The sequence below is a fragment of the Notolepis coatsorum genome (genome assembly GCF_963971535.1).
Source record: "Notolepis coatsorum genome assembly, chromosome: 1".
Lineage (NCBI taxonomy): Eukaryota > Metazoa > Chordata > Actinopteri > Aulopiformes > Paralepididae > Notolepis > Notolepis coatsorum.
Window position 1 is genome coordinate 24,630,280 of NC_140165.1, and position 27,710 is coordinate 24,657,989.

At 38.9% G+C, this 27,710-nt stretch overlaps 1 protein-coding gene across 1 annotated transcript in view; it reads left to right on the plus strand.

Moving 5' to 3' along the window:
• Nucleotides 1–554: 554 nt before the first annotated feature.
• The window catches only part of cckbra (cholecystokinin B receptor a), a gene marked incomplete at both ends in the record, with an annotated part of 243,643 nt that continues 216,487 nt past the window's right edge, over nucleotides 555–27,710 (plus strand). The window contains one exon of the mRNA XM_084312716.1: nucleotides 555–717. Coding sequence (XP_084168842.1) covers nucleotides 555–717 — 163 coding nt within the window. The remainder of the gene's footprint in view (nucleotides 718–27,710) is intronic.

A 27,710-nucleotide genomic window follows, 5' to 3' on the forward strand; every position in this document is an offset into this window, starting at 1 on the left:
AGAGAGAGAGAGAGAGAGAGAGAGAGAGAGAGAGAGAAGAGAAAGAGAGAGGGGGGAGATGGGTGGAGAGAGGGAGATGGATGGAGACAGAGGTTTGGAGAGAGAGAGAGAGAGAGAGAGAGAGAGAGAGAGAGAGAGAGAGAGAGAGAGAGAGAGAGATGGAGATAGGGGACTGAGAGGCGCTCTCTCACTTCTCCTATTCTCTCTCTCACTTCACACTTGGTGCCGACTGCCGAGGCTTCAGCAGCAGACGCTGGTCATGGAGTGATCGCTGCGCTCAGTGGACGCATTCCTCTACAGGCGAATTTTTAATAATTCCCAAACAAGCTCGGGGTTATAGGCACTTTGTGCGTTGGAATTTTTCGTTAATTTCCCATTACTTCCTCGTTCACTTGCTCCCCTTGATAATCAACATTATTGATGATGTTATCCCCACCCCCACCCTCTTACTTCGAGATGTTAGAATGCGGGAAACGACGCCAAAGGTAATTTTGTTCATAATCGGGTTTTCGTTTGTCTGCAGCAGAACATCCTACTGGTGAATTATAGAAAGCATGGCTTCACCGGCGACAAATGACAGCGTGGCCGAATTCCTGGACTATGTGCGCGGAGGACAGGCGGTCAATGTGAGCGCGGAGGCGGTCAATGTCACCAGCGCCAACGCCACCTGTGGCAACGGGTCTGCCGCCCCGAGATTTCCGCCTGCGCGGCACAAAGGTAGGTCTTTAGATAGATAGATAGCTCTTTATTGTCATTGTTGGTACAACGAAATTTTGTTAGGAACATCACCACTGGCATACAAACATAAAATATAGCACGTGCAAAATAATAATGTCAATAATAATAGTGATATAATAATAAAGTATCAATGTTCCAATGTCCTCAATAATAATAACATACCATCATTGTCCCAAGTGCATTTAGTGCTAGTGCACAATAAATAAATATTTCAGTGACAGTGAGTTAATGGAAGGAGGGGGGGGGGCGTTGACTTGCAATGGATGAAATAGTATAGTGCAGCAATGCAAGTCCGGTTTGCAGTTGTTGTTGTAATGTAGAAGTGGGAGTTATGTCACCAGGGGTTGGGGACGGGGGTGCAGGGGGGGGGGACGGGGGGGGCGGTGGGATGCAGGGGGGGCAAGTTGATGTTGATCGTTGAGCAGCCTGACAGCCCGTGGATAGAGGCTGTTGTTCAGTCTGCTAGTTTCGGACTGGATGGATCTATACCTTCGACCAGAGGGCAGCAGTTGAAAAAGATGGTGTGCTGGGTGGTACTGGTCCTGTAAGATGTTATTCACCCGACGTAGGCAGCGGGAGGTGAAGACTGTGGAGATATCTGGGAGGCTAGCTCCAGTGATCCTCCTTGCAGCCTTGACCACTATATGGAGGTCTACTCGTCTCTTACTGTACTCTTACTCCAGACTTTTAGATAGCCTACACCAGTATTAACATTTTTCTATTCTCTTATGTTCTATACTATGATATTCTTCACATCAGATCACATCAGTACGTACCCCCATCAGGCATCAAGTTGTGTTAGATGCCCTGCAGCCAGGGCCGTAGCCAGGGTTTAGAAATTAGGTAAATTAATTTTTTTGGCCCAGACCGGCCCACCATAATTGGTCGGACACCACCCACCAGTACACCATCCTTGCGTTTCCCTTAAATATGCGTACCTACTGTACTATTCCCCCAAACCACTACAAAGCTGGGTAGTAAGTGCCATGGACAAGTGGACAGTGTACTCACTCGCTCTTGGCTGAATCTTGTTTTGGGTGGTGATGTAAAAACACCTGCATCATAGCAGGCTCAGGATGGGCAAAGAAGTCTATAGCCTGTTCATCCCTGTCTCTCTCCTCCACAACCTGGCTTGACTATAGACATACGGAGAGAGAGATGATTACAATTAACTGGTATACTCAGGTCCAGAATTGTTGGAATTCCCTGACAAAGATGTGCAAACAGCTGTACAATTTAAGCAATACCATCTGGTAATGAGCAAATAGTTGTTTATTCAATTAATGCATGGAGCTGTTCCATCTTATTTAATTTGATACTAACTACTCAGTTCATACAGATTTCAAGTATCGAAATATCAATGATGAATATTGCATAAGGTTTACACAGTTAATATATCACCTTTTTGTTTTATATTCATGTTCAGAGAGGAGTAATAGTTAGATCTTTGTATGTGTGATTTATATGGCAATTAAATCAATGGTGTGCTTGTTTGTTTGGGGAGTTTGACCTACAGTTAATGTGTCTACCACGTGAAGGTGCATGATCAATGGACAGCACAAAGACTATTTGTGTAGGTGGAGACTAGAGCTACCACAGATAGTAATAGGTTATAAGAGTAAGTAATCCATACCATATACAGTATATCCTAATAGTTACCTTATTACCATACTTGGCTGAAAATAAACTTTGCTGCCTGTTGTGAATGTGTTTTTCCCTGTAGGCTAATACATAAGTAGGCATACATTTTTGCAGTTGAGCAAAAATTTGCAGTTGAGTAGGCTATATGTGCTGTGTTTTTATGTCTTCCATCGAGGACCACCTTGGAATTACGTGTTTTAATTAATGCTTTTAGGTGATATCCTCAGGAATACAAATTGGTCAAGATAATTTTATGATGTGTTTTTAATTTCCAAATACAAATCTAATCAAATAAAAAAAAGCAGTTTTTGCAGTTGAGCTACAGGTGTTGTACATTATACAGCCTTTTCATGCATCTTTATCAAGGGAACCCTTATCCTAATGATTTTTTTAAAGGTGACATGCATTATAAATGGATTTTTTCAGTGTCTAGCATTGTATTATAGTAATAGTAGTTAGTATCAATGTGTCTGTGTCTCTAAATACCATATTGGCGGATTGCTCTCATTCATGTCCGACCATTTCCTGCTCGAGTTAATTAGGTCATTCTGATTTGACTTGCATCGTGACCTAACGAGGCGAGGATGGAGCCGATAGTGATCCGATTGGCTCTGTGGTTGTAGCGCATAGTGTAACCCGACACTTCATCAAACGGGGTTTGACAGGGAGCGAGCAACAGAGAGAGGGAGAAACAGATACACCCTCGCTATTATAGCGGAGCTATTTGGCAACTAAACATGATAGTTTGAAGCAGCACCCAATTTATGCCTGTACTGTTTGGGTTCTATATCGTATTAGCTCCGCTCAGCGTCTACTGCACATATCTCACTTAGTGCATATGCACTGAATAAAAACTCACAAATGTACCTTTACATACCAACATCCGTCTGGCCACACCCCATCCGCTACCTACATAAGCAGGTGTGTTGCCACACACTCGCCTCCTTCTTCACTTTCACCACAAGAGAGTGCCTGTACCAATCACTTGACGAGGGTTTTAGCTGAAGAAAGTTGAGTAAAGTGTTCACATTGTTTCTTGCTTTTTTCTTTCTCTCATACATTTCAAAATAAAAAAGCTAAGCTATAATGTTTACCTCGGGGGGTCGCGCTAGCAACGTTACCCTTCACCAGCGATTCTCCATTTCCTCCTCTGCCGTGCGTCCTGGGGCGGGGTTGACGCTAGGGATGCCCCGATCACGTTTTTTGCCACCGATACCGATCACTGATCGTCGTGAGCCATATCGGCCGATACCGATCCGATACCGATCGTTTTTGATTAAAAAAAAATAAAATTATTTATATATAATTTTTTTGTTTGTTTTTTTAATAAAATATATATATATTATATAATTAGACTTGTACTTGTATTATCTGCGAGACATCGCCACCACGCAACAAGCTCCACTGTCTGTGTGTACTCTAGTAGCCTCCAGCTACGGCCAGGATTCTCCGGAGCTGCAGCTGGACCTATACTCGAGGAGCCTCGAGCTACGGCCAGGATTTTCCTGCGCTGCAGCTGGACCCTATTGGTATAACATTACTGTGCTGTGTGCTCAGCAAGCCCTCAGCTAGAATACGCGTCGAATCAGTGTTATAAGACATTGTCTGTAGCTACTGCTAGCCGGATATATAACGTTAATACAACGCCTCAGTGAATTTTTTTGTTCAATGGGACATTTCGTTTTGAACAGTGAACTAACTTGCGCTAACGTGAGCTAACAGTGGTATCATACACGTCTCTACTAGACTATTGCTGGAGCATTTGTTGATATCAGGAGCTATCTGTAGCTAGCCGGCTAGATACCGTTAGCAATGCCTCATGTATTAAACTAAAAGTGAATAGTTGACTGGGTCATTCTGTTTAAACAGTAACGGTGGCTAACGTTAGCTCAAGGAGCTCGCATGCACTAGGTTAGAGCAGACTATTGCCCGAGCTTATTGTTTACACGGGGAAGGGAGGAGGAGGAGACGGAGCGTCTGAGACAGAACTCAGCGAGTAAGATCTCGTTTTTCGATCGGTTTTGATGATCGGCGAAAATAAAGCATTATCACCGATCACCGATCGCATATTTATACTGATTATCGGCGGATAACGATCGGTGGCCGATCGATCGGGGCATCCCTAGTTGACGCCGCTGTCGTGGTCGGCATCCGCCCCCGGTAGGCGTTCGGTGGGTAGCTTGCCTCTCCAAGGAGCTGGTGCACCAGCGCCGTCTCCTGTGAGATGGCCTGGTTCCTGCTCTGGTTCCTTTGCCGCCGGAGAGTCGTCTGCCATTGGGCAGCCGGCTCCTCTTGTGGTGGAGGATTTGAGACCCAAGCTTTTTGCGTCTGCTCGCTCTCCGTCGTAGGATGGTGGCTTGCAGACGCGAACGGCCTGGTTTCGGGGAGTTGCTGGAGCTGGATGAGGATGCGTCTGTTTCTCCGTGGCCAATGGAAACAGAGGATTACATGGTAGAGGCAGATGGGTTCTTGTTCGACTCCCCGGTGGAGACATGTCCGCCTCCCGTTCAGGATGAACTGGCAGGGGGTGATATGTCTCCTTGGGGTCCCTCGTATGATGATGTTGGGTTAGAACCTCAGACAGGATGCCCTGCTATCAGCCACATCGGAATGTGGCTCTGCAATGGCCAGTAGTCTGCCGCATGTGAGGGACGCGGGCTCGGTGGGGGAAAGTATGCAGGGGGAACTGCATGCTTTGTTCCCTGAGCTCATGGCGGCGGCGGCAGTCGCAAACGGCGTGCCGCTGCCGCAGCCACTGCCTGTTCCTGTCCCTGATGATCTCATAGGTAATTTATGGCAACGTCGTCCTGTGAGGGAGACGGGCGTTGTCTGCCCATTTTCCCCCTCAATGGAGGCCTACGTCCGTCAGGGACAGGTGGTCTCCCACATCACGGGCCTCACTCCTGCCTACGTGCGAGTCACAAGGGTGGTGGGTCTGGTAGAGGGTATGAAGGAGGGGGTGCCTCGGCTTGATAGGCCGATGGCAGCTCTCCTTTGTCCTGAGGTGGTGTGGGAGCCTTTACGGAAGCCGGTTCCCCACGGGAAATTGGCGAGGCGGTTGGCCAACTGGAGCGACCAGTCGTTCATTGCCGTGACTCAATCCCTAGCTGCCACGTCTAACATCGTGCAGCTAGCGAGGTTCATGTCCGGGATAATGACGGGCGGTACGGAGCTGACCGAAATACAACATGATCAGCTCGCCCAGGCGGCCGGAGCCATCCTGCATCTGATCCAGCTGCAGGCCGTCGCCGCTGGGAAGGTACCCACCCTGGCCACTCTAGCTCAGCGCCACCTTTGGCTGGAGCAGGCGTGTGTGCCGGAAAAGAAGAGGTTTCCACTTCTGACGGCACCCCTCTCCGATGCTGGGCTCTTCGGGGCGGCGTTGCAGCTCATGACTTCAACCTGCAGGGAAATGCAGGAGTAGCGGTCCTTGCTCCAGCCTCATTTCCCCCCGCCCGATGTCACCGGTGGAGTCAGGCGGAAGGCTCGTCGTCGGGGATCCCACCGCCACTGCTGGCCCTTCGGCGAAGAAGGCCAGGAGGAGAGAGGGCGCCTCGACCACTGCAGCCGGCCCATCCACGCTCGGAGGTGACGGTAGGGATCGTCGAGACCAGCCACCAATCCTTTACCGTCCCTCCGGGGCTCCCCGGGGTGGCAAACCCAGAGCGGCTTGTGGCAGGCGTCGCTAGAAGTGACTTTTCCCCCTATTGTTTTCCCCTGTTCCCTTCCCCGGCCCACATATGATTTTGTCCAAATAAAAAGTCCCTCCTAGGAGGGACTGTATTTTGTTACAAACGGTGTGTTTATTCACTACATATGATGGGGATACGATGTGTGAACCTTCGCTAGTGTGGGTTTGATAGGAGGGCTAGACTTTTATAGTCTTGTTGGTCGCTACATTACATGTGTGCTTAAGCAAGGCCTGCGGCTAACACTAGGTCGAAAGGGTTTTTTCTTCCTCGACCTGAAGACTTAGGTTCTTCATATAAAGGTAGAGGTTAGTTGTGTGTTCTGTTGCTTAAACGGTGATATTGAGCCACAACACTGTTGTGTTGGTCTGCAGTAATGCTCGTGTGTGTAAGGGTACCGCTGTCTTTTAGACCGCTCTCTCTATCAAATCTTCTGTGTTCTTGCAACATAAACATGGGTGTCGTGTTCACATATAAACTTTGGCCTTGTTATAAATAGAGTTGTTCCGATACCGATACTAGTATCGGAAATGCCGCCGATACTGCCTAAAATGCTAGTATCGGTATCGGCGAGTACACGTAAATTCTAGCCTCCGATCCCATGATGTAATTTATCTCCTGCCGAGTCCTGCGGAGAGTGAGGATTATAAAATGAACATGTTTTAAAGTGTGATGCTGTGTCATTTTAACAGCAGATACACTTTCTTAAATTCCATTGTCCCCGACAGTGCGGTGTGACGGGGAGCTCGGACGGGAATCGGGATGTGTTTGGCTGGTGTTATGATAGCATTAGCTGGAAAGATAGCTAGTTGGAACAACATCCGCTTTTAACGTTACATCAAATCAGATGATCGCCTGTCCTTTCTCCAGGACCTAACACTGTCCGTGGCCGTCTATCAACAATAATGCACCCACGGTGAATTGTATTTAAGTTAAGTAGCTACGGACTAGCGTTAGCTGACTATTACTAACGTTATCTTAATGTCGATGCGGGAAGGCGAGCTAGGTCAGTTAGCTTAGCTTGATAACGTTACCGTGTCTAAAGTTGGTGCTATTCACATAATCCAGCAATAATGGCTGCAGACCTGCAAGCAAAGTACAGCAAGTGCCAAAGGATAAGAGTCTGAGGCGGAGTTTCAAAAGAGAATGTTGAATATTTATTTTGCATCAAAAATCACAACATGAACGTTGACGTTCTATCTGCCACTAGCTTACAGACTGAATAGGGTATATCTGCAGAGCCACTGAGTAGCGAGTGCAACACCGTTTAATGTCCGTGTGGATCATTGGAGTAGGGTATATCTGCAGTGCTGCAGCCCATACTCATTGATTAATGATACTAATACAAATCTATACAATCACCTGTTGTTGAATAAATACCATACGTTCTAGTTATTACTAAAAAACAGTATAACAGTATCTTAAAAAAAAAAAAAAAAAGTATAATTTATATAATTTTTGTTTAATTTTTTTTTTTATGCACTGGTATCGGATAAATATCGGTATCGGCCGATACCCAAAGCTTAGGTATCGGAATCGGATCGGAAAGGGAAAAATGGTATCGGAACATCTCTAGTTATAAACCCTGTTCACAGACTTGTCTGTGGCTAGCGTGCATTGGGTTAGCTTATCCTTGGATATTCGCTGTTCATTAGCATGCTGGCTACTTAAGGTATCATATGGCTATTGTTGTTGTCGTATTCGAGGGTTGGGCTTGCGAGGGGGTACCGAATAAACCCCTCCTTCCCTCTTCTGATTGGTCGGGGGGTTTCTTGACCCTCTTTTCATTCGGTCCGGCCAAGCTGTTAGGTCAGCTCGGCACAGGGGGGGGGGGGGGAGGAGGGTTTCCCTGACTCCGCACCTATCATGGGATTCCCCCCGTCATAGAATACGTCACTGGGCACGTTTCTATTGGACGACGGCTTCCGTGAGTTTTTTACAGATCCATGTGTGGTTTTCTGTTATTGTCAAGTTGTCGAGGCAGAGCGTAGGAACTTCTGCTACGCTCGATGTATGTGTAACTTGAGTCTGTTGGTCACATGGCTCAATGTTACCGTGACTTTTCAATTCATGGCTCACGTGGGAAGTCTCTCTGAGGATCCCCGTCTCCTCCTTGTGGTGAGGTTGGCGGGGTGTAAAAATTAAAAGATTTTTTCCCTCAGCCGCGTCACATGGGATCCATGTCAGTCTGTGTTTTCTTTCTTTTTTAATAAAAAGAGGAGAGGAAATGAAGCGCGACAGCTTCTTGTCGTTCTCCCAGGCGACTTGGAGGAACAATGTCTGGTGTCTTGTTAGACTATCCATTGATGTGTTTGGGTCTCGACGTGTACATAGTGCTGGCTCTGGGTGTTTCTGATAGGAATCACGCATGAGGCTTGTGCGCCTTGGTCGCTCATTATTAAAACGGCGTTTTTATAGGGCAACTGGGATGGAGTTTGTCTCTTCCGAGCTCCAGTTTACTAGGTTTGTCTCGACGAATTCTCGTTCATATCTGGGGGATGTTAACGGAATAGATCAAAGCATAGGTAGAGGGTTCTCACGCCCTTGGGGTGGGCCACTGAGCGCGGTACGAATGGGACCGTCTGGGTGGCGCCCTCTTTTTTTTATATTTTATTTTTTAATTATTTTTTAAACATACACATAAACATAAACATAACAACATAAAATTAGATATACAAGCATTAATTAACAGTACACATCCAATGAAATCACCATTTAAATAAATGTATTATACGAGATATATACCTAATACTTGCTATCTAATACCCTACACACATATGCTCTCGCTCACTCCCCCCCCCCGGACCCCCACTTGGATAATACAATCATTATCATTCGCTCCTAACCAGGCACTACCATTCATATGCTAGCTTTTATTCTCTCCACCACTTCTAACCACATTGCAATTTTGGATTCACTGACACCTAAAATTGTTGCTGTAGATATTTCTAGATAAATCACATCGAGATATGTAAGAATCCAAACTTTCCGGCATATTTTTTTCAGTTGAAACCATTGTGATGCTATCAGCTTTTTAGCCGCTGTGATACCAGATACAACTAATCTCTTTAGCTGTATAGGGACTGCAAACTCAAAAACATCATTCAACAGCAATACAGATGGGGTGTACAGGTATATTCAGAATTAAGAAATTTGATAATTGCTGGGACACTTCTTTCCAGAATATATTAACTGGTGGGCAATCCCAGTACATGTGCATAAAAGAGAGAGATTTAGGATGCGGTATGTGTCACATTATGCAAAACACGCCCCTTTTAGTTTGATCGATTGTAGCCACGCCCCTTTTTGGAATTTGGAGCGTTCTGATTGGCCGAGAGGCTTAAGGGGGCGGGACTTAGGGTAGGTTATTTTGAGATGATTTATGACCCCCTAGGGCTTCTCTGATTGGTCTAGGATGTAAGGAGGCGGGACATCCGGTTTTGAGGGAGGGTCATCCGGTTTTCGGAAGGGGAGGAGTTTTTTTTTTATTTTATTTTTTTTTCAAAAAGAGTGTATTCCATGGTTTTCACAATATGTATTTCTGTATTTCCAAACGTTTTCAGAATATATCTTCACAATTAAGTTTTACAAGGTTGAATACATTATGTGTATTCCAAAGTCTTAAGAATTTGTGTATCTTCAGAAAGTGCATTTATTTCAAATGGTGAGTGTATCTTAAGAAAGTGCATTTTCTTCCAAATGATGTTTGTATCTTAAGAAATACCCTCTCTCTGTCTGTTTGCTGTTGGTGTGTGTCTCCACTCTGTAGGCTGTGTGTTCTCTCAAATGTCTCTCAGTAGACTGAATATTTCTCCCTCTGTCTAACTGCAGCTTCTCTGAAAATTCTGATGGTGACAAACCCCGTAGATGTCATACGAGGCTGGTGAAAGACTAGGACCAATGAGATGACTCAAAACCATCTGCCAAAAGCAGATTTATGACTCTGCAACTTCCCGTTTCTGTAGACCACACCGTCCCCCCAAGGTGTGTGTATGTGTCTGTGTGTGTTTTCTTAATGCCAGATGCCAAATGTCACAATCTTTAGATAATTGTATTCCAAATTACAAATGTAATGTGTCTAATGTGTTTAAGCAAAAGTCTAAATAAATGTAAAATAAATTTTTTGTATTCCAAATTACAAATGTATGTATGTATATTAGTTTCATGGATAAAGACATAATCTTTATACACTTGTGTTTAAGCAAAAAGAAAATTACAAATGTAATTTGTAAAATTAAAAGTGCACCATTACATTAGCATGCAAGGGTCTAGGGTTTGAATATTTCGTTAATACGGGTGTTTTATATTATTCACATTAATTATTTTAGAGTTATTATTAAAAGAGTTGGGCTGAAAATATAAAGTACAGAAAAGATCTATGTGTGTCTGTGAGGTGTGTGTCTCTGATCGGGGGTGTGAACAGGGCTCTCTCTTAGGTGCTAAAACACAGCATGGGAGGCTTGAAGATTAGGGCACATGTAAACTCAATGCACATTTACAGTCATCATTCAAATGGTTTATATCTTTGTAACATGTACAAGTAATGTACAACATAGGATATTTTTTAGTTCACACAAGGTTCACATGTTTTCACACATATTTTAAAAGATTTCCCATAAACATGCATTATGTCCTAATAAACTAACCTACACTATAACATACAACACTTTGATGAATATTGTTACACCGCTGACAGAGATGTATTATAATTATAATTTGGATAAAAACGTCAACTAATTGACTAAATGTAAAAGTAATACCAACTAATTGACAGTTTGGGTGGTAATTCTTATTTTCTTATTTCGTAAAACTAAAATTAAAAGGCTACAGATCATAAGACTTATGTCTTGTTTACATCAGAGTCCCCCTTTTTTCAATACATCCAGACATTTAGGACATAGCAGATTTACAAATACAACACTGTTTGTGAAAACAGTCCAGAAAATATCTGTCCAAGCTGTTTGAACTGTTTCAACCATCTTTAATTAAGACTTATTTTGGATATAGATCGCCTCAAGGCCTGAATGTCCATACACTGTAGCAATGCTAAGCCTGCATTTTCAGGTCAACTTCCCTTACCAACATGCACATCTAACCCCTCTTTTAATGTCACAGTAACCTGAAATAGCACAGAGTGTGGGGAAAAGGCCTTATTCAAAATAAAAAACTTTGAAACTGTACCCATTCTCCAATCTGTTAATAAACTTTTCAATCAATCAATCAATATATGATTAGGTATAAAAGTTAAAGACATGATAGATTAGAGTTGGGGCGAAAATATAAAGTGCTGTAAATATCTATCTTTTTGAGGATCTGGGTGTGAAAGGATCTGGGGGCTGCAAGGAGGTGTGAAAGATTAGGGACCAAACAACCTCTGTATATTTGCTTGTAATACTCTGCATTTACTCTAAACAAAACTAATAAAGTCTGTATTACAGCTAACTCTTTAAGTTTCAATAGTTTGGATTTAATACATAATTCATTGGTATGTTCTCTTGAATCTACATTGTGAACTATTCTTACTGCTCTCTTCTGTAATATAAATAAGGGCTTTATGTTGCTTTCATACGTGTTACCCCACACTTCCACACAGTAACTCAAATATGGTAGGATGAGTGAACAATATAATATTCGCATAGAATTATAATCAAACACATTCTTTGCCTTGTTCAAAACAAAACACTCTTGGCTACCTTATTTTTTTATGTACATTATATGTGGCTTCCATGTCATTTTCTCATCCAACATAATCCTTGGATTCCTTTGTCAATACATAATGCCACATTGTCCTTCTTTCGATTAGTAAATATCATACATTTCGTTTTTCCAAATTTAGGGATAGCTTATTGTTATTAAACCATATCTTAAGTTTACACATTTAATTTGTAATTTGGAATACAGACATTTGTATCGACAGCAAATAAAACAAATTGCAATATGTTTGACACTTCACATATATCATTAATATATATAAAATAAAAAGTATGGGCCCCAGGACCGAACCTTGAGGGACAACACATTCAATATAGTTGGCTCCACCTCAAATGTAATGTTCAGAAAATGTGTATTTTTAGGTCTTTGCTGTTGCTGTCATTTTGACCATCTAGCTAAAAGAGGGGTCAATGATCGCAAATGAATACATGGTAAAAAAGGTCTACCAATTGTCAGGCAAGAATGCACTTCTAATATGTTACACACTAGTAATACAGCCATAATATTTCCAAATAGTATTGTTCTAAACAGTGTATTACAAATACAGTGTATTTGTAGCTAATGTAGACAATAGGCAATTATATAATTGTCACCTGAAAACATATTGTTGTCTATTTTCAAGATAGCCACTTAACCAGTTAATCGCCACCCCTCTCACACTGCATGTTTGTAATTTAGAAATTAAAATGTGATGATCAATCGTATCAAATGCTTTTTTAAGTGTATTTCCTATTCCTATTGTGTAATTCCTTTCATCTACGGTTGTGGTTATTTCTTCATATATATTCATTAAGGCTAAGGCTGTTGATCGATTTGCCCTGAATCCATACTGACTCTCACTCAGAATCTAAGAATCTAAGAATCATGAATCAAGAATCTTGAAAAATTGTGAAAGCAAAGACACTGGTCTGTAGTTGGTAAAACTGTGTTTGTCCCCAGATTTAAATAGAGGAATAATAATTATTTGAAAAAATTAATAGAAATTTCCCACAGGGATAAGGTTTATCTTATCTAAGTGTGCTAGTGTTTAATAGTGTATAGGGACATAGTGTGTAATAGTGTAATATTGTCATAGGGTAGTCCTAGTATGTAATAGTGTTATATAGTGTAATATTGTGCAAATGTGTAATAATGCAATAGTGTAATAGTGTGTAATAGTGTAATAGTTTAATACATTATTTTGTTTCCTCAAACAGACATGTTCATGTAACTTGCATCAATCCAGTTTTCAGTCACCTTTTCAGTCACCTTTCAGCCAACTGTGTTGAAGATTTGTAGCATGGTCCTAGGATAAACATAAATTATAGACATCTAAAATCATGAAACAGGTCGATTTTTAGTAGATTTAATCAATAGTCAGAAGGATAATGCTATTTTAGTCAAGGGTTGAGATATATCACCCCCATGACACATCCCTATTTTGTAAGACAAACAGTTTGATGTTGTAATTTCAGTGATTAGGCTCGCTTGCCTGTATACATTTTTATCAATCTGCTTTTGGTGTATTTTTTAGGTGTTTGGTTATGTTTTTATCTGTCATTTTGATCAGGTCTAGCTAAAAGAGGAGATTTATGATCTCAAATGACTAAGGTTTACCAATTGTCATGCATGAATTTCAACTCTAACGTGTTACATAAGTAAAACAGACTATTTGCAAACACCATTGTTCTAAAACAGTGTATCTACTATAGACAGGTTGTATTTATATTTTAACTAAATGTAAAAAAAACATGAGAACACAATCCTAGTGAATTCTGAATTTGATGTTTATTGGTTGAATAAACATAAATTATAAAACATCTAAAACCATGAAACTGACTGATGCACTTAAAACAGACATGTCAACATAGTTTTTTTTACCTGTTTGCACAATGATAAGGTATAAAAACAAAGTGCTTCAATACAAATGTATTTTTTTTGAAGTTTAGTAATATCAAGCCCCAAATGTATTTTCTTTAACCTGATCTAAGGTACATTATACAACTCATTTATGAATTACTTTGCAGCGTCTAGTTTTTTTTATCACCCCAGAGTTTTATGCTCTCAATATTATGGATATGCATTAAATCCTACACACGATAGGAAATATTCAATCAACTCAAAGATGATGGTTCTAAGGTAAATAAAATGTAATTCAGTCAACATAGTTAGTGTATAGTATGGCTAACATGTATGAAAGTTGTTGATACAATATTATAATTCATAATTCAATTCAAAATAATTACAGGCGAGGTTGTTTGATTTTTGTCCCGATGATTGAAGGAAATTCATTTTTAAGAACTATTTAACATGAAATATCTTAAAGATGTATTTTTATTCATTATAACCATGAAAATAATGCAATGTTAGGTTTTACCGTGATTTTAGTGTTCACAGATAGGAATGTATCATTCACATTCAATTATCCAAATGTACTCTGAACAGACTTGTGAAGTTAGAGGTAATGTATTATTCACATTCAATTATCCAAATGTACTCTGAGTAAAATTTACTCTGCGAAATGTACTCTGCGAAATGTACTCTGCGAAAGTTCCCTGCGAAAGTTCCCTACAATATGCAGGGTTTTACATACACTACTAGCAAAAACAATTCATATTGTTTCAGTGATGGCCTGGTTGATAGCTACATTGTCGACATGTCTTATTTTTTATTCTTATTTCAGTGTATAGTGAATCCAGGGGTATAGTGGAGCGATTATATTTTGTTTTTATAATATTTTATAATATCAAAACATGTCTTATGTTCTATAACATGTTCTTATATATCTACAAGTCTTATATAGAATGCTGTAAAAAGAGTCCTACTAATATATTTCACTTAAAAAACTTGTACAGAAAGATAAATATCTGACCCCCGGAGCCCTGTCAGAGTGTATACAGGTTCTGTACAGTATACCATATGCAAATCCCATATGGTCTAGCGGTAATGATGCCCTGCTTTCATCAGGGAGACGCGGGTTCGACTCCTGCTATGGGAATAACACTTTTTTCTATACATAACAAATGTGTTGGTATGTTTTATTGTAACTGTTTGACTGTTTGACTGTTTTTAGTGCAACACTACTGTCACCAACATCTAAGAAGGGTCTAGGGTTATCTCCTCAACACTAGGTCGGAGATGCATTTAAGTCCTATAGTTTTTTCCATACTTTTGCAAGGATATGACTGTGTTGCATTAATTTATTTTTAAATTTGGTGGACTTTATGGTATTTTATGGTTTATTTATGATTGTGATACTTCTTATTGAATTGTTTAAAGAATATGTGTTTAACCAGAGTATAGTAGGACCTTACAAATTTGATTTGATCCCAACAACTGGTGACATTTCGAAGTCTTTAAGGGATCACATTCACATAGCTGAATATAGTTGCACAACTGGATAATATTTGTATTATTACTAGGATGAACTTAAAATCATTCAAAACAATTATTACATAACAATTATTACAATGAAGCGTAGTTGTGTATATTATAAATGTTTTTTTATTAAAGAATATTACAAATCATGCTGCAACCTTTTTTATCAATAATATAAGCGTGCATAACATCAATAATGTGATTAATATCTAAAGTTTCTAAACACTTATGATTTTTCAGCTTAAAAGCCGTAACATCCACTATTACGGTGTATAAACACAACAGGTGTGCTCTGTTAAAATTACCATTCATATGATCTAAAATAGTAACTAAGCCGTTTTCAGATAGAAGACTTTCATCCTCTGAGAGTGTCTCTATCATATATTGCCAATTATTTAACAAGCCTCTCTCTCTCACCAGCTTCAACATATTTTCAAAAAGTCTTAAGCGCAGGCTATTGACATTCCCGGTTACCCATCGATGTACAATTGTCCTGACAGCTCCGCGGCTGTCACTAAGGCTTTAAGAGTAGATACTTTGATTGGGAAGTGGAAGGTTTTTCTTCTAGTAGGACACAGTCTCTTAACCGTACCCCCGGTTGGGGATGGCAGTCCTGATGCTATGTTGGTTACATCAACGATAGGTATTTCTTCGGGGTCAGGGTGGAATACATTAGATTCTGATGTAGGAGGGGTGTAGCAGGGGCTATTAGGAGGGACATCCCTATGCCTGACGGGGTTTGGCGGTGATAAAACCGGCGACGAAGTCTCCCAAGGACCCGTGTACCAGGGGCTATTAGGATTCGTACACCTGACGGGGTTTGACGGTGGTGAATCCGGCGATGAAGTCTCCCAAATCGTTGTAAGAGGGCTGTATCTAGTCCTAAAGCTGTCTAGGAGGCTTTGCAATGACGGAGTTTTAGTTGAACCATACAGGGGTACGGGTAATGTCTCAACTTCCTCGTCTGGAGCGTATAGTGGAGACATGCTATCTAGTGTATCCAATCCATTCTTAGAAGGATCAGCCTCATACCAAGCAAAGTTTGATCGCGTTGAAGGAGGGTCCATGAATCTAAAACCGCCAGCGGGTAGTGTCTCAACATCGTCAGGCGTGTTTAGTGGAGACAGGCAATCTAATGTATCCAATGCAGAGTTAGCAGGATCAGCCTCATGTGCCACATACAAAGCCATGGTTGCTATCTAAAACTACAAATACACTGTAAGTCTTTTTAAAGGAGGATTTAGGGTTGACACGCCCCTTCCGGCGCCCCCTCGATGGGGGTCAAACGCACTCCATCTCCTCTGAGTCGGTGTATGGGAATAGACGTCTTTTTAAATGAACCAGGTCTGTCCTCACCTTAATCCCTTCGTTAGTAACCAATCCGCAAGTCCGTAGACATTCTAACCAGGCCGGTACCGGTACTGAGAAAAGGATATACTCATGACTTGTATTAAGGAACCTTGAGAAGATGGTTAGATTAGTCTCTACACCAAAAGCCAGAGTACTTTTTATAGATATCCGCCCGTAATACACATACCCGTAGTCTATCGAGCTTATTACCAGGGTGAATATCTCCCCATCCTTAAGCGATCTACCCACTAATCCATCCATAGCCTCATACGAATCTTTTTTCATTTTCCAAAATTCCGTCTCCGATAGGTCTATCTCAGATCTTCTTCCAACACCCTGGAAATTCTCCAAGGAGGTCTTGTAGAAGACAACTCTCTCAAATTTAACATCATAACAGAATCCGAGTACCCCATCCCTGAGGGGCCATATCTCTTTATAAAACACGCTACCAAATTTGGATGGTGCAAGTAACTCTGCCTTAAAATGCGCTACTGGGGCAGACGTGCGTATAGTAGATGTAGCTAGACTGCTCGCCATTTTTTCTTTTCTAGGGTCTCTCTAAGAGGGAACTCTCTAAATATATAGGTTTCTATCCTACACATCTATAGCGTCATACAGACCCGTCCTAAGCTTCATCCCCACCCCCAAACAGAAATACACACCCTATATCAGCTGTTGTTTAAAGCATCAGGATCGTAGCATAGGAAATGGGGAATTTCTTCAGTAGGACCACCAGCTGTATTACGAGCTCTATAAACTATGATATCGCATTGCTTTTAAAGCATGCTATAGCTAATAAAGTCAACGATGCCCACTTGTACACTGTAAACGGGAATGTCAATAGCCTGCGCTTAAGACTTTTTGAAAATATGTTGAAGCTGGTGAGAGAGAGAGGCTTGTTAAATAATTGGCAATATATGATAGAGACACTCTCAGAGGATGAAAGTCTTCTATCTGAAAACGGCTTAGTTACTATTTTAGATCATATGAATGGTCATTTTAACAGAGCACACCTGTTGTGTTTATACACCGTAATAGTGGATGTTACGGCTTTTAAGCTGAAAAATCATAAGTGTTTAGAAACTTTAGATATTAATCACATTATTGATGTTATGCACGCTTATATTATTGATAAAAAAGGTTGCAGCATGATTTGTAATATTCTTTAATAAAAAAACATTTATAATATACACAACTACGCTTCATTGTAATAATTGTTATGTAATAATTGTTTTGAATGATTTTAAGTTCATCCTAGTAATAATACAAATATTATCCAGTTGTGCAACTATATTCAGCTATGTGAATGTGATCCCTTAAAGACTTCGAAATGTCACCAGTTGTTGGGATCAAATCAAATTTGTAAGGTCCTACTATACTCTGGTTAAACACATATTCTTTAAACAATTCAATAAGAAGTATCACAATCATAAATAAACCATAAAATACCATAAAGTCCACCAAATTTAAAAATAAATTAATGCAACACAGTCATATCCTTGCAAAAGTATGGAAAAAACTATAGGACTTAAATGCATCTCCGACCTAGTGTTGAGGAGATAACCCTAGACCCTTCTTAGATGTTGGTGACAGTAGTGTTGCACTAAAAACAGTCAAACAGTCAAACAGTTACAATAAAACATACCAACACATTTGTTATGTATAGAAAAAAGTGTTATTCCCATAGCAGGAGTCGAACCCGCGTCTCCCTGATGAAAGCAGGGCATCATTACCGCTAGACCATATGGGATTTGCATATGGTATACTGTACAGAACCTGTTTTTTAAGTGAAATATATTAGTAGGACTCTTTTTACAGCATTCTATATAAGACTTGTAGATATATAAGAACATGTTATAGAACATAAGACATGTTTTGATATTATAAAATATTATAAAAACAAAATATAATCGCTCCACTATACCCCTGGATTCACTATACACTGAAATAAGAATAAAAAATAAGACATGTCGACAATGTAGCTATCAACCAGGCCATCACTGAAACAATATGAATTGTTTTTGCTAGTAGTGTATGTAAAACCCTGCATATTGTAGGGAACTTTCGCAGGGAACTTTCGCAGAGTACATTTCGCAGAGTACATTTCGCAGAGTAAATTTTACTCAGAGTACATTTGGATAATTGAATGTGAATAATACATTACCTCTAACTTCACAAGTCTGTTCAGAGTACATTTGGATAATTGAATGTGAATGATACATTCCTATCTGTGAACACTAAAATCACGGTAAAACCTAACATTGCATTATTTTCATGGTTATAATGAATAAAAATACATCTTTAAGATATTTCATGTTAAATAGTTCTTAAAAATGAATTTCCTTCAATCATCGGGACAAAAATCAAACAACCTCGCCTGTAATTATTTTGAATTGAATTATGAATTATAATATTGTATCAACAACTTTCATACATGTTAGCCATACTATACACTAACTATGTTGACTGAATTACATTTTATTTACCTTAGAACCATCATCTTTGAGTTGATTGAATATTTCCTATCGTGTGTAGGATTTAATGCATATCCATAATATTGAGAGCATAAAACTCTGGGGTGATAAAAAAAAACTAGACGCTGCAAAGTAATTCATAAATGAGTTGTATAATGTACCTTAGATCAGGTTAAAGAAAATACATTTGGGGCTTGATATTACTAAACTTCAAAAAAAATACATTTGTATTGAAGCACTTTGTTTTTATACCTTATCATTGTGCAAACAGGTAAAAAAAACTATGTTGACATGTCTGTTTTAAGTGCATCAGTCAGTTTCATGGTTTTAGATGTTTTATAATTTATGTTTATTCAACCAATAAACATCAAATTCAGAATTCACTAGGATTGTGTTCTCATGTTTTTTTTACATTTAGTTAAAATATAAATACAACCTGTCTATAGTAGATACACTGTTTTAGAACAATGGTGTTTGCAAATAGTCTGTTTTACTTATGTAACACGTTAGAGTTGAAATTCATGCATGACAATTGGTAAACCTTAGTCATTTGAGATCATAAATCTCCTCTTTTAGCTAGACCTGATCAAAATGACAGATAAAAACATAACCAAACACCTAAAAAATACACCAAAAGCAGATTGATAAAAATGTATACAGGCAAGCGAGCCTAATCACTGAAATTACAACATCAAACTGTTTGTCTTACAAAATAGGGATGTGTCATGGGGGTGATATATCTCAACCCTTGACTAAAATAGCATTATCCTTCTGACTATTGATTAAATCTACTAAAAATCGACCTGTTTCATGATTTTAGATGTCTATAATTTATGTTTATCCTAGGACCATGCTACAAATCTTCAACACAGTTGGCTGAAAGGTGACTGAAAAGGTGACTGAAAACTGGATTGATGCAAGTTACATGAACATGTCTGTTTGAGGAAACAAAATAATGTATTAAACTATTACACTATTACACACTATTACACTATTGCATTATTACACATTTGCACAATATTACACTATATAACACTATTACATACTAGGACTACCCTATGACAATATTACACTATTACACACTATGTCCCTATACACTATTAAACACTAGCACACTTAGATAAGATAAACCTTATCCCTGTGGGAAATTTCTATTAATTTTTTCAAATAATTATTATTCCTCTATTTAAATCTGGGGACAAACACAGTTTTACCAACTACAGACCAGTGTCTTTGCTTTCACAATTTTTCAAGATTCTTGATTCATGATTCTTAGATTCTTAGATTCTGAGTGAGAGTCAGTATGGATTCAGGGCAAATCGATCAACAGCCTTAGCCTTAATGAATATATATGAAGAAATAACCACAACCGTAGATGAAAGGAATTACACAATAGGAATAGGAAATACACTTAAAAAAGCATTTGATACGATTGATCATCACATTTTAATTTCTAAATTACAAACATGCAGTGTGAGAGGGGTGGCGATTAACTGGTTAAGTGGCTATCTTGAAAATAGACAACAATATGTTTTCAGGTGACAATTATATAATTGCCTATTGTCTACATTAGCTACAAATACACTGTATTTGTAATACACTGTTTAGAACAATACTATTTGGAAATATTATGGCTGTATTACTAGTGTGTAACATATTAGAAGTGCATTCTTGCCTGACAATTGGTAGACCTTTTTTACCATGTATTCATTTGCGATCATTGACCCCTCTTTTAGCTAGATGGTCAAAATGACAGCAACAGCAAAGACCTAAAAATACACATTTTCTGAACATTACATTTGAGGTGGAGCCAACTATATTGAATGTGTTGTCCCTCAAGGTTCGGTCCTGGGGCCCATACTTTTTATTTTATATATATTAATGATATATGTGAAGTGTCAAACATATTGCAATTTGTTTTATTTGCTGTCGATACAAATGTCTGTATTCCAAATTACAAATTAAATGTGTAAACTTAAGATATGGTTTAATAACAATAAGCTATCCCTAAATTTGGAAAAACGAAATGTATGATATTTACTAATCGAAAGAAGGACAATGTGGCATTATGTATTGACAAAGGAATCCAAGGATTATGTTGGATGAGAAAATGACATGGAAGCCACATATAATGTACATAAAAAAATAAGGTAGCCAAGAGTGTTTTGTTTTGAACAAGGCAAAGAATGTGTTTGATTATAATTCTATGCGAATATTATATTGTTCACTCATCCTACCATATTTGAGTTACTGTGTGGAAGTGTGGGGTAACACGTATGAAAGCAACATAAAGCCCTTATTTATATTACAGAAGAGAGCAGTAAGAATAGTTCACAATGTAGATTCAAGAGAACATACCAATGAATTATGTATTAAATCCAAACTATTGAAACTTAAAGAGTTAGCTGTAATACAGACTTTATTAGTTTTGTTTAGAGTAAATGCAGAGTATTACAAGCAAATATACAGAGGTTGTTTGGTCCCTAATCTTTCACACCTCCTTGCAGCCCCCAGATCCTTTCACACCCAGATCCTCAAAAAGATAGATATTTACAGCACTTTATATTTTCGCCCCAACTCTAATCTATCATGTCTTTAACTTTTATACCTAATCATATATTGATTGATTGATTGAAAAGTTTATTAACAGATTGGAGAATGGGTACAGTTTCAAAGTTTTTTATTTTGAATAAGGCCTTTTCCCCACACTCTGTGCTATTTCAGGTTACTGTGACATTAAAAGAGGGGTTAGATGTGCATGTTGGTAAGGGAAGTTGACCTGAAAATGCAGGCTTAGCATTGCTACAGTGTATGGACATTCAGGCCTTGAGGCGATCTATATCCAAAATAAGTCTTAATTAAAGATGGTTGAAACAGTTCAAACAGCTTGGACAGATATTTTCTGGACTGTTTTCACAAACAGTGTTGTATTTGTAAATCTGCTATGTCCTAAATGTCTGGATGTATTGAAAAAAGGGGGACTCTGATGTAAACAAGACATAAGTCTTATGATCTGTAGCCTTTTAATTTTAGTTTTACGAAATAAGAAAATAAGAATTACCACCCAAACTGTCAATTAGTTGGTATTACTTTTACATTTAGTCAATTAGTTGACGTTTTTATCCAAATTATAATTATAATACATCTCTGTCAGCGGTGTAACAATATTCATCAAAGTGTTGTATGTTATAGTGTAGGTTAGTTTATTAGGACATAATGCATGTTTATGGGAAATCTTTTAAAATATGTGTGAAAACATGTGAACCTTGTGTGAACTAAAAAATATCCTATGTTGTACATTACTTGTACATGTTACAAAGATATAAACCATTTGAATGATGACTGTAAATGTGCATTGAGTTTACATGTGCCCTAATCTTCAAGCCTCCCATGCTGTGTTTTAGCACCTAAGAGAGAGCCCTGTTCACACCCCCGATCAGAGACACACACCTCACAGACACACATAGATCTTTTCTGTACTTTATATTTTCAGCCCAACTCTTTTAATAATAACTCTAAAATAATTAATGTGAATAATATAAAACACCCGTATTAACGAAATATTCAAACCCTAGACCCTTGCATGCTAATGTAATGGTGCACTTTTAATTTTACAAATTACATTTGTAATTTTCTTTTTGCTTAAACACAAGTGTATAAAGATTATGTCTTTATCCATGAAACTAATATACATACATACATTTGTAATTTGGAATACAAAAAATTTATTTTACATTTATTTAGACTTTTGCTTAAACACATTAGACACATTACATTTGTAATTTGGAATACAATTATCTAAAGATTGTGACATTTGGCATCTGGCATTAAGAAAACACACACAGACACATACACACACCTTGGGGGGACGGTGTGGTCTACAGAAACGGGAAGTTGCAGAGTCATAAATCTGCTTTTGGCAGATGGTTTTGAGTCATCTCATTGGTCCTAGTCTTTCACCAGCCTCGTATGACATCTACGGGGTTTGTCACCATCAGAATTTTCAGAGAAGCTGCAGTTAGACAGAGGGAGAAATATTCAGTCTACTGAGAGACATTTGAGAGAACACACAGCCTACAGAGTGGAGACACACACCAACAGCAAACAGACAGAGAGAGGGTATTTCTTAAGATACAAACATCATTTGGAAGAAAATGCACTTTCTTAAGATACACTCACCATTTGAAATAAATGCACTTTCTGAAGATACACAAATTCTTAAGACTTTGGAATACACATAATGTATTCAACCTTGTAAAACTTAATTGTGAAGATATATTCTGAAAACGTTTGGAAATACAGAAATACATATTGTGAAAACCATGGAATACACTCTTTTTGAAAAAAAAATAAAATAAAAAAAAAACTCCTCCCCTTCCGAAAACCGGATGACCCTCCCTCAAAACCGGATGTCCCGCCTCCTTACATCCTAGACCAATCAGAGAAGCCCTAGGGCAGGGGTGGCCAACCCGCGGCTCGCGAGCCGCATGCGGCTCTTTGCCCGTCAATGTGCGGCTCTTCCATCCATAAAAAAAAATAAAAAAAAATAAAAAAAAAATATTTTTTTTAAATTTTTTTTTATTTTTTTTTATTTTTTTACTTTTTTTTTTTTTTTATGTCACTCATTCCATAAGGACGTAGAATAAACATTTACAATTTTTTTTTAAATGGTCCATTTGCATGTTCTTGGTATCTGAATCTACATGTAGGGACATTATATGGATCAGTGTCAGAAATAGTGTGTCTGTTACTAGGCTTGAGTAAATTGTAATGAACCAAAGGAGAATATCAATTCTATTTAAAAAAAAATTATCTTTGACTGTAAATAACACCATGCTAAAATTGACCAGACCTGAAAAATCTAAGCAAATGAATAAAGGGAAGATGATTAAACAGAAGGTTTTGTAGATACAGTACTGAATTCTGCCATCTTTTTTATAATGTAAATTTCTCCACCATTCTTCATCATATTGCAACACCGTTTTTTGCAAGACGTTCACAGAAAGGTAGAGAAACTAACTGCGTTCTGTTTTATGGCAATAACGTTCAGGTTTGTGGGAGATAATCCCAAAAAATAAGAGAAATTAAAAAGTAAATCCAGAAGTCAGATGATTGACAGGGGCTGGTGTGAGCTGGGTAGGGTAGTTTTTCGAAATTTGAAAGCCCTGAGTCTCTTCCTTCAAAAGACTACACTCACTTTTGGCTGTGCCACTTCCTCCTGTCAATATGCGCCGGTTTCCGACTCAATGCCCTGAGATTTCTATAATCTTATATTTCACTAATAACAGTTAAAATAATTGGTAAACAAACATAATGCTGAAAATATACACTTTTACTGTATATCTCGGGCTTAAGAGGTTAACCCTGTGAGGCCCAAATTAAAAAGAAATTAGCAACTTCAGAGGCCAGAGGGTGGGACATATAAACACATTTACTATCAAATAGCATTGTGAGGCTGAACAACAGGACCAATTGACTATACATGTGCTTAAAGGGGAACTATCTTATAAATAGCTTTTTTCAGTGTTTACCATTGTTTCTTAGCTATGTGGACTTATATTAATAGGATATATGTCTCTAATTCTCATATTGGCGAATTCTTCCAATTCTCCTCTCACAATATTCACCCTCACTGAACTGAGTCATCTGAAAATGTGCATATCTGTGATGTCAGAGATTTCTCAGCTGCATAATAATGTGGCAGTTGATGTGGCAGTTGGCACCAGGCCACACAGTGGTTGGAGCCCAGCCTCAAAACGGCTTAAGATCTTGAGGTAGAAAAATGCGGTTTTTAGTACTTGATTAGAAATACAAAACAATGCATTTTTTTTGAAAAAAACCTAGGTGTTCCATAGACTCACAGGAATTGTGTAAAAGTGCCCAAATAGTGAAAGAAATAGTAAAATAGTTCCCCTTTAACATTTTTTAAATAAACATTATTTTTTTAAATGGCTAAAAGTGATTTTGTAATTTTGCAACCGTGGGTCTCACAGGGTACTTTTAACCCTGTGAGGCCCAAATAAAAAAGACATTAGCAACTTCAGAGGCCAGAGGGTGAGACCTATAAACACATGAAGGGTGTCGTGACTGAAAAAAAAGGTTGAGAAACGCTAGTATATGGTGTGGCTCTTTGTGGTACCACAGTAATTTTTTTGTGGCTCTTAGTCTCTGACTGGTTGGCCACCCCTGCCCTAGGGGGTCATAAATCATCTCAAAATAACCTACCCTAAGTCCCGCCCCCTTAAGCCTCTCGGCCAATCAGAACGCTCCAAATTCCAAAAAGGGGCGTGGCTACAATCAATCAAACTAAAAGGGGCGTGTTTTGCATAATGTGACACATACCGCATCCTAAATCTCTCTCTCATAAATGTACCCTCATCCCCATTTGTACATAAGGAGCATCTGGAGTCTTGTTTAAGTCCCATTCTGTTCAATCTTATAGGAGTCAGGTATGTCCTATGAATATAGTTAAGATTGATTTGTTGATGGTCCGGGTTACGTGACGCAAGTCGAACGTTTGCCCAGGCTTCTTGCCAATCAAAATTTATTTCCAGGTCTGGTATATCCCTCCTCCAGACTGAGTCTAGGTGGAGGATTCCATACGAGGACGTTAGTAATTGATGATAAAAATCTGATACAAAACCTCTCAATGTCTCTCTTTCATAGAAGAATTTGTGGTATCTGTGGTGTTCAATTGGTATCCTTAATGGGACTCCATGAGCCTTCAAACATAACAATAACTGTGCGTAAAAATAATATGTGGAACTGGTGAGATTAAATTTTTTATGTATTTCTTCATATCTACAAAAACCCTGTTTGTTGAAAACATCACCTAATGTGTGTATGCCCTGCTTTTCCCATTTAGGGTATCTTATAGGCCGTTTTCCAATCAGGAGTGCATTGTTATTGAATAGGGGAGTATGACTATGCCATTTATGTGGGTTAGAATATTTTTTTTGTGTTTCACGCCATATCCGGATCGCATGAGTAATAATGGGGCCAAATTTCAATTCGCATTGCTTAATTGATAATTTGGTGTATGCTATGTCCTGCAGTCTATGTGGTGCTACTATATTTACTTCTAAATTTCTCCAGGATACTGATGCTTGGGGATCAAACCAGGTTGTCAATGGTCTTAAAGTGTACGCCTTAAAATAGTGGTAAAAATCTGGAAATGCCATACCTCTGTCGGCTTTGTTTCTCTGTGTGTTGCTGTAAATTTGTATGCTGTAGAGTGTAATTTTTTCCAGTAACCATCTGGAGGGGGTAACGGTAGCATTGAGCTAATGAAGTTGATTCTAGGTAGGACATCCATCTTAACTATTGATACCCGTGCCTGTACTGAGTTTTTAAGTTTTGACCACCTGTCAAAGTCGTATTTGATCTTATTTTGGATTTTTATGTAATTGTACTTCACCGTTTGGCTTATAGTAGGGAATACTTCAACTCCCAAACATCTAAAGTGTTTAACCATTGGTATTTCTTCTGGAAGGAGTATATTTTTTGCAGGGGTATTAAGTGGAAGGAAAGCCGACTTTGGCCAATTTATCCTAAATCCCGATAGATTGCCAAAGTCATCAATCAACTTGAGAAGATGAGGCATTGCGGTGTTAGGGTTTTGCATGAACAGTATTACGTCTAGGGATGGGTACCGAATTCGGTACTTTTGAGGCACCGAACCGAAACACGTCGGTACTACCGAGTATCGAATTACTTTTTTTTTTCATGTCAACGTTCACACGCACAATATATCCTTACTTAGGATTTTACTTGATTCAACAACAAAGCAGTCAGAGCAATGACTATATAATGAATGATTTTTTTTTACGACTGAGGTAGGTAAATTAAATTTCTTGAGACTAAAGTACCGAAAAAAGGTACCGTTGGGTACCGGTATCGATTCACAGGTACCGGTACCGGTATCAGTTCAAATGTGAAAGGTACCCATCCCTAATTACGTCGTCCGCATATAAACAAATTTTATGTTGTGTGCCCTTGATTGTGATTGGTTCTATGGATTGGGATTGTCTTATATATTGTGCTAAAGGCTCTAATGATAAATCGAATAGTCCGGGACTAAGAGGGCAACCCTGTCTAGAAGAGCGTGATACCGGAAAGTTTTCGGAGGTGATTATACCTGTTGTAATCATGGCCGATGGGTCTTTGTATAATACTTTAATCATATCAATGAATCCTTTTCCTAACCCCATCCTTTCTAATACTGCCCATAGATAAGACCATTCCAACCTATCAAAAGCTTTCATCGCATCCAGGGACAGCATTGCCTTAGGTTGGTGTCATCCTTGCTGGCATCTAGTACGTGTAGTAATCGTCTTATATTATCCGTGATCAAGCGGCCTCTTATGAAGCCAGTCTGATCTGGATGAACTAAAGACGTCATATGCTTTTGAAGTCTGATGGCTAATACCTTAGAGTACAGTTTGATATCGGTTCCGAGGAGGCTTAAGGGTCTATAACTACCGCAATCGGTGGGGTCTTTGTCTTTTTTAAGGAGGACTGTTATGAGTGCAATATTGTCGTTCTTATGGAAGTTCCCCTCCTTGATTGAGTATAAAATCATATTAAGTAATAGGGGTCCAATTACGTCCCAACATGAGAGGTACATTTCTGGTGGGATACCGTCTCTTCCAGGAGCCTTACCACTTTGCATTTCAGATATGGCCTCCCTGAGTTCATCTAGTGTGATGGGTGTTTCTAACTGTTTAGCGTCATCCTCTGATAGTTTAGG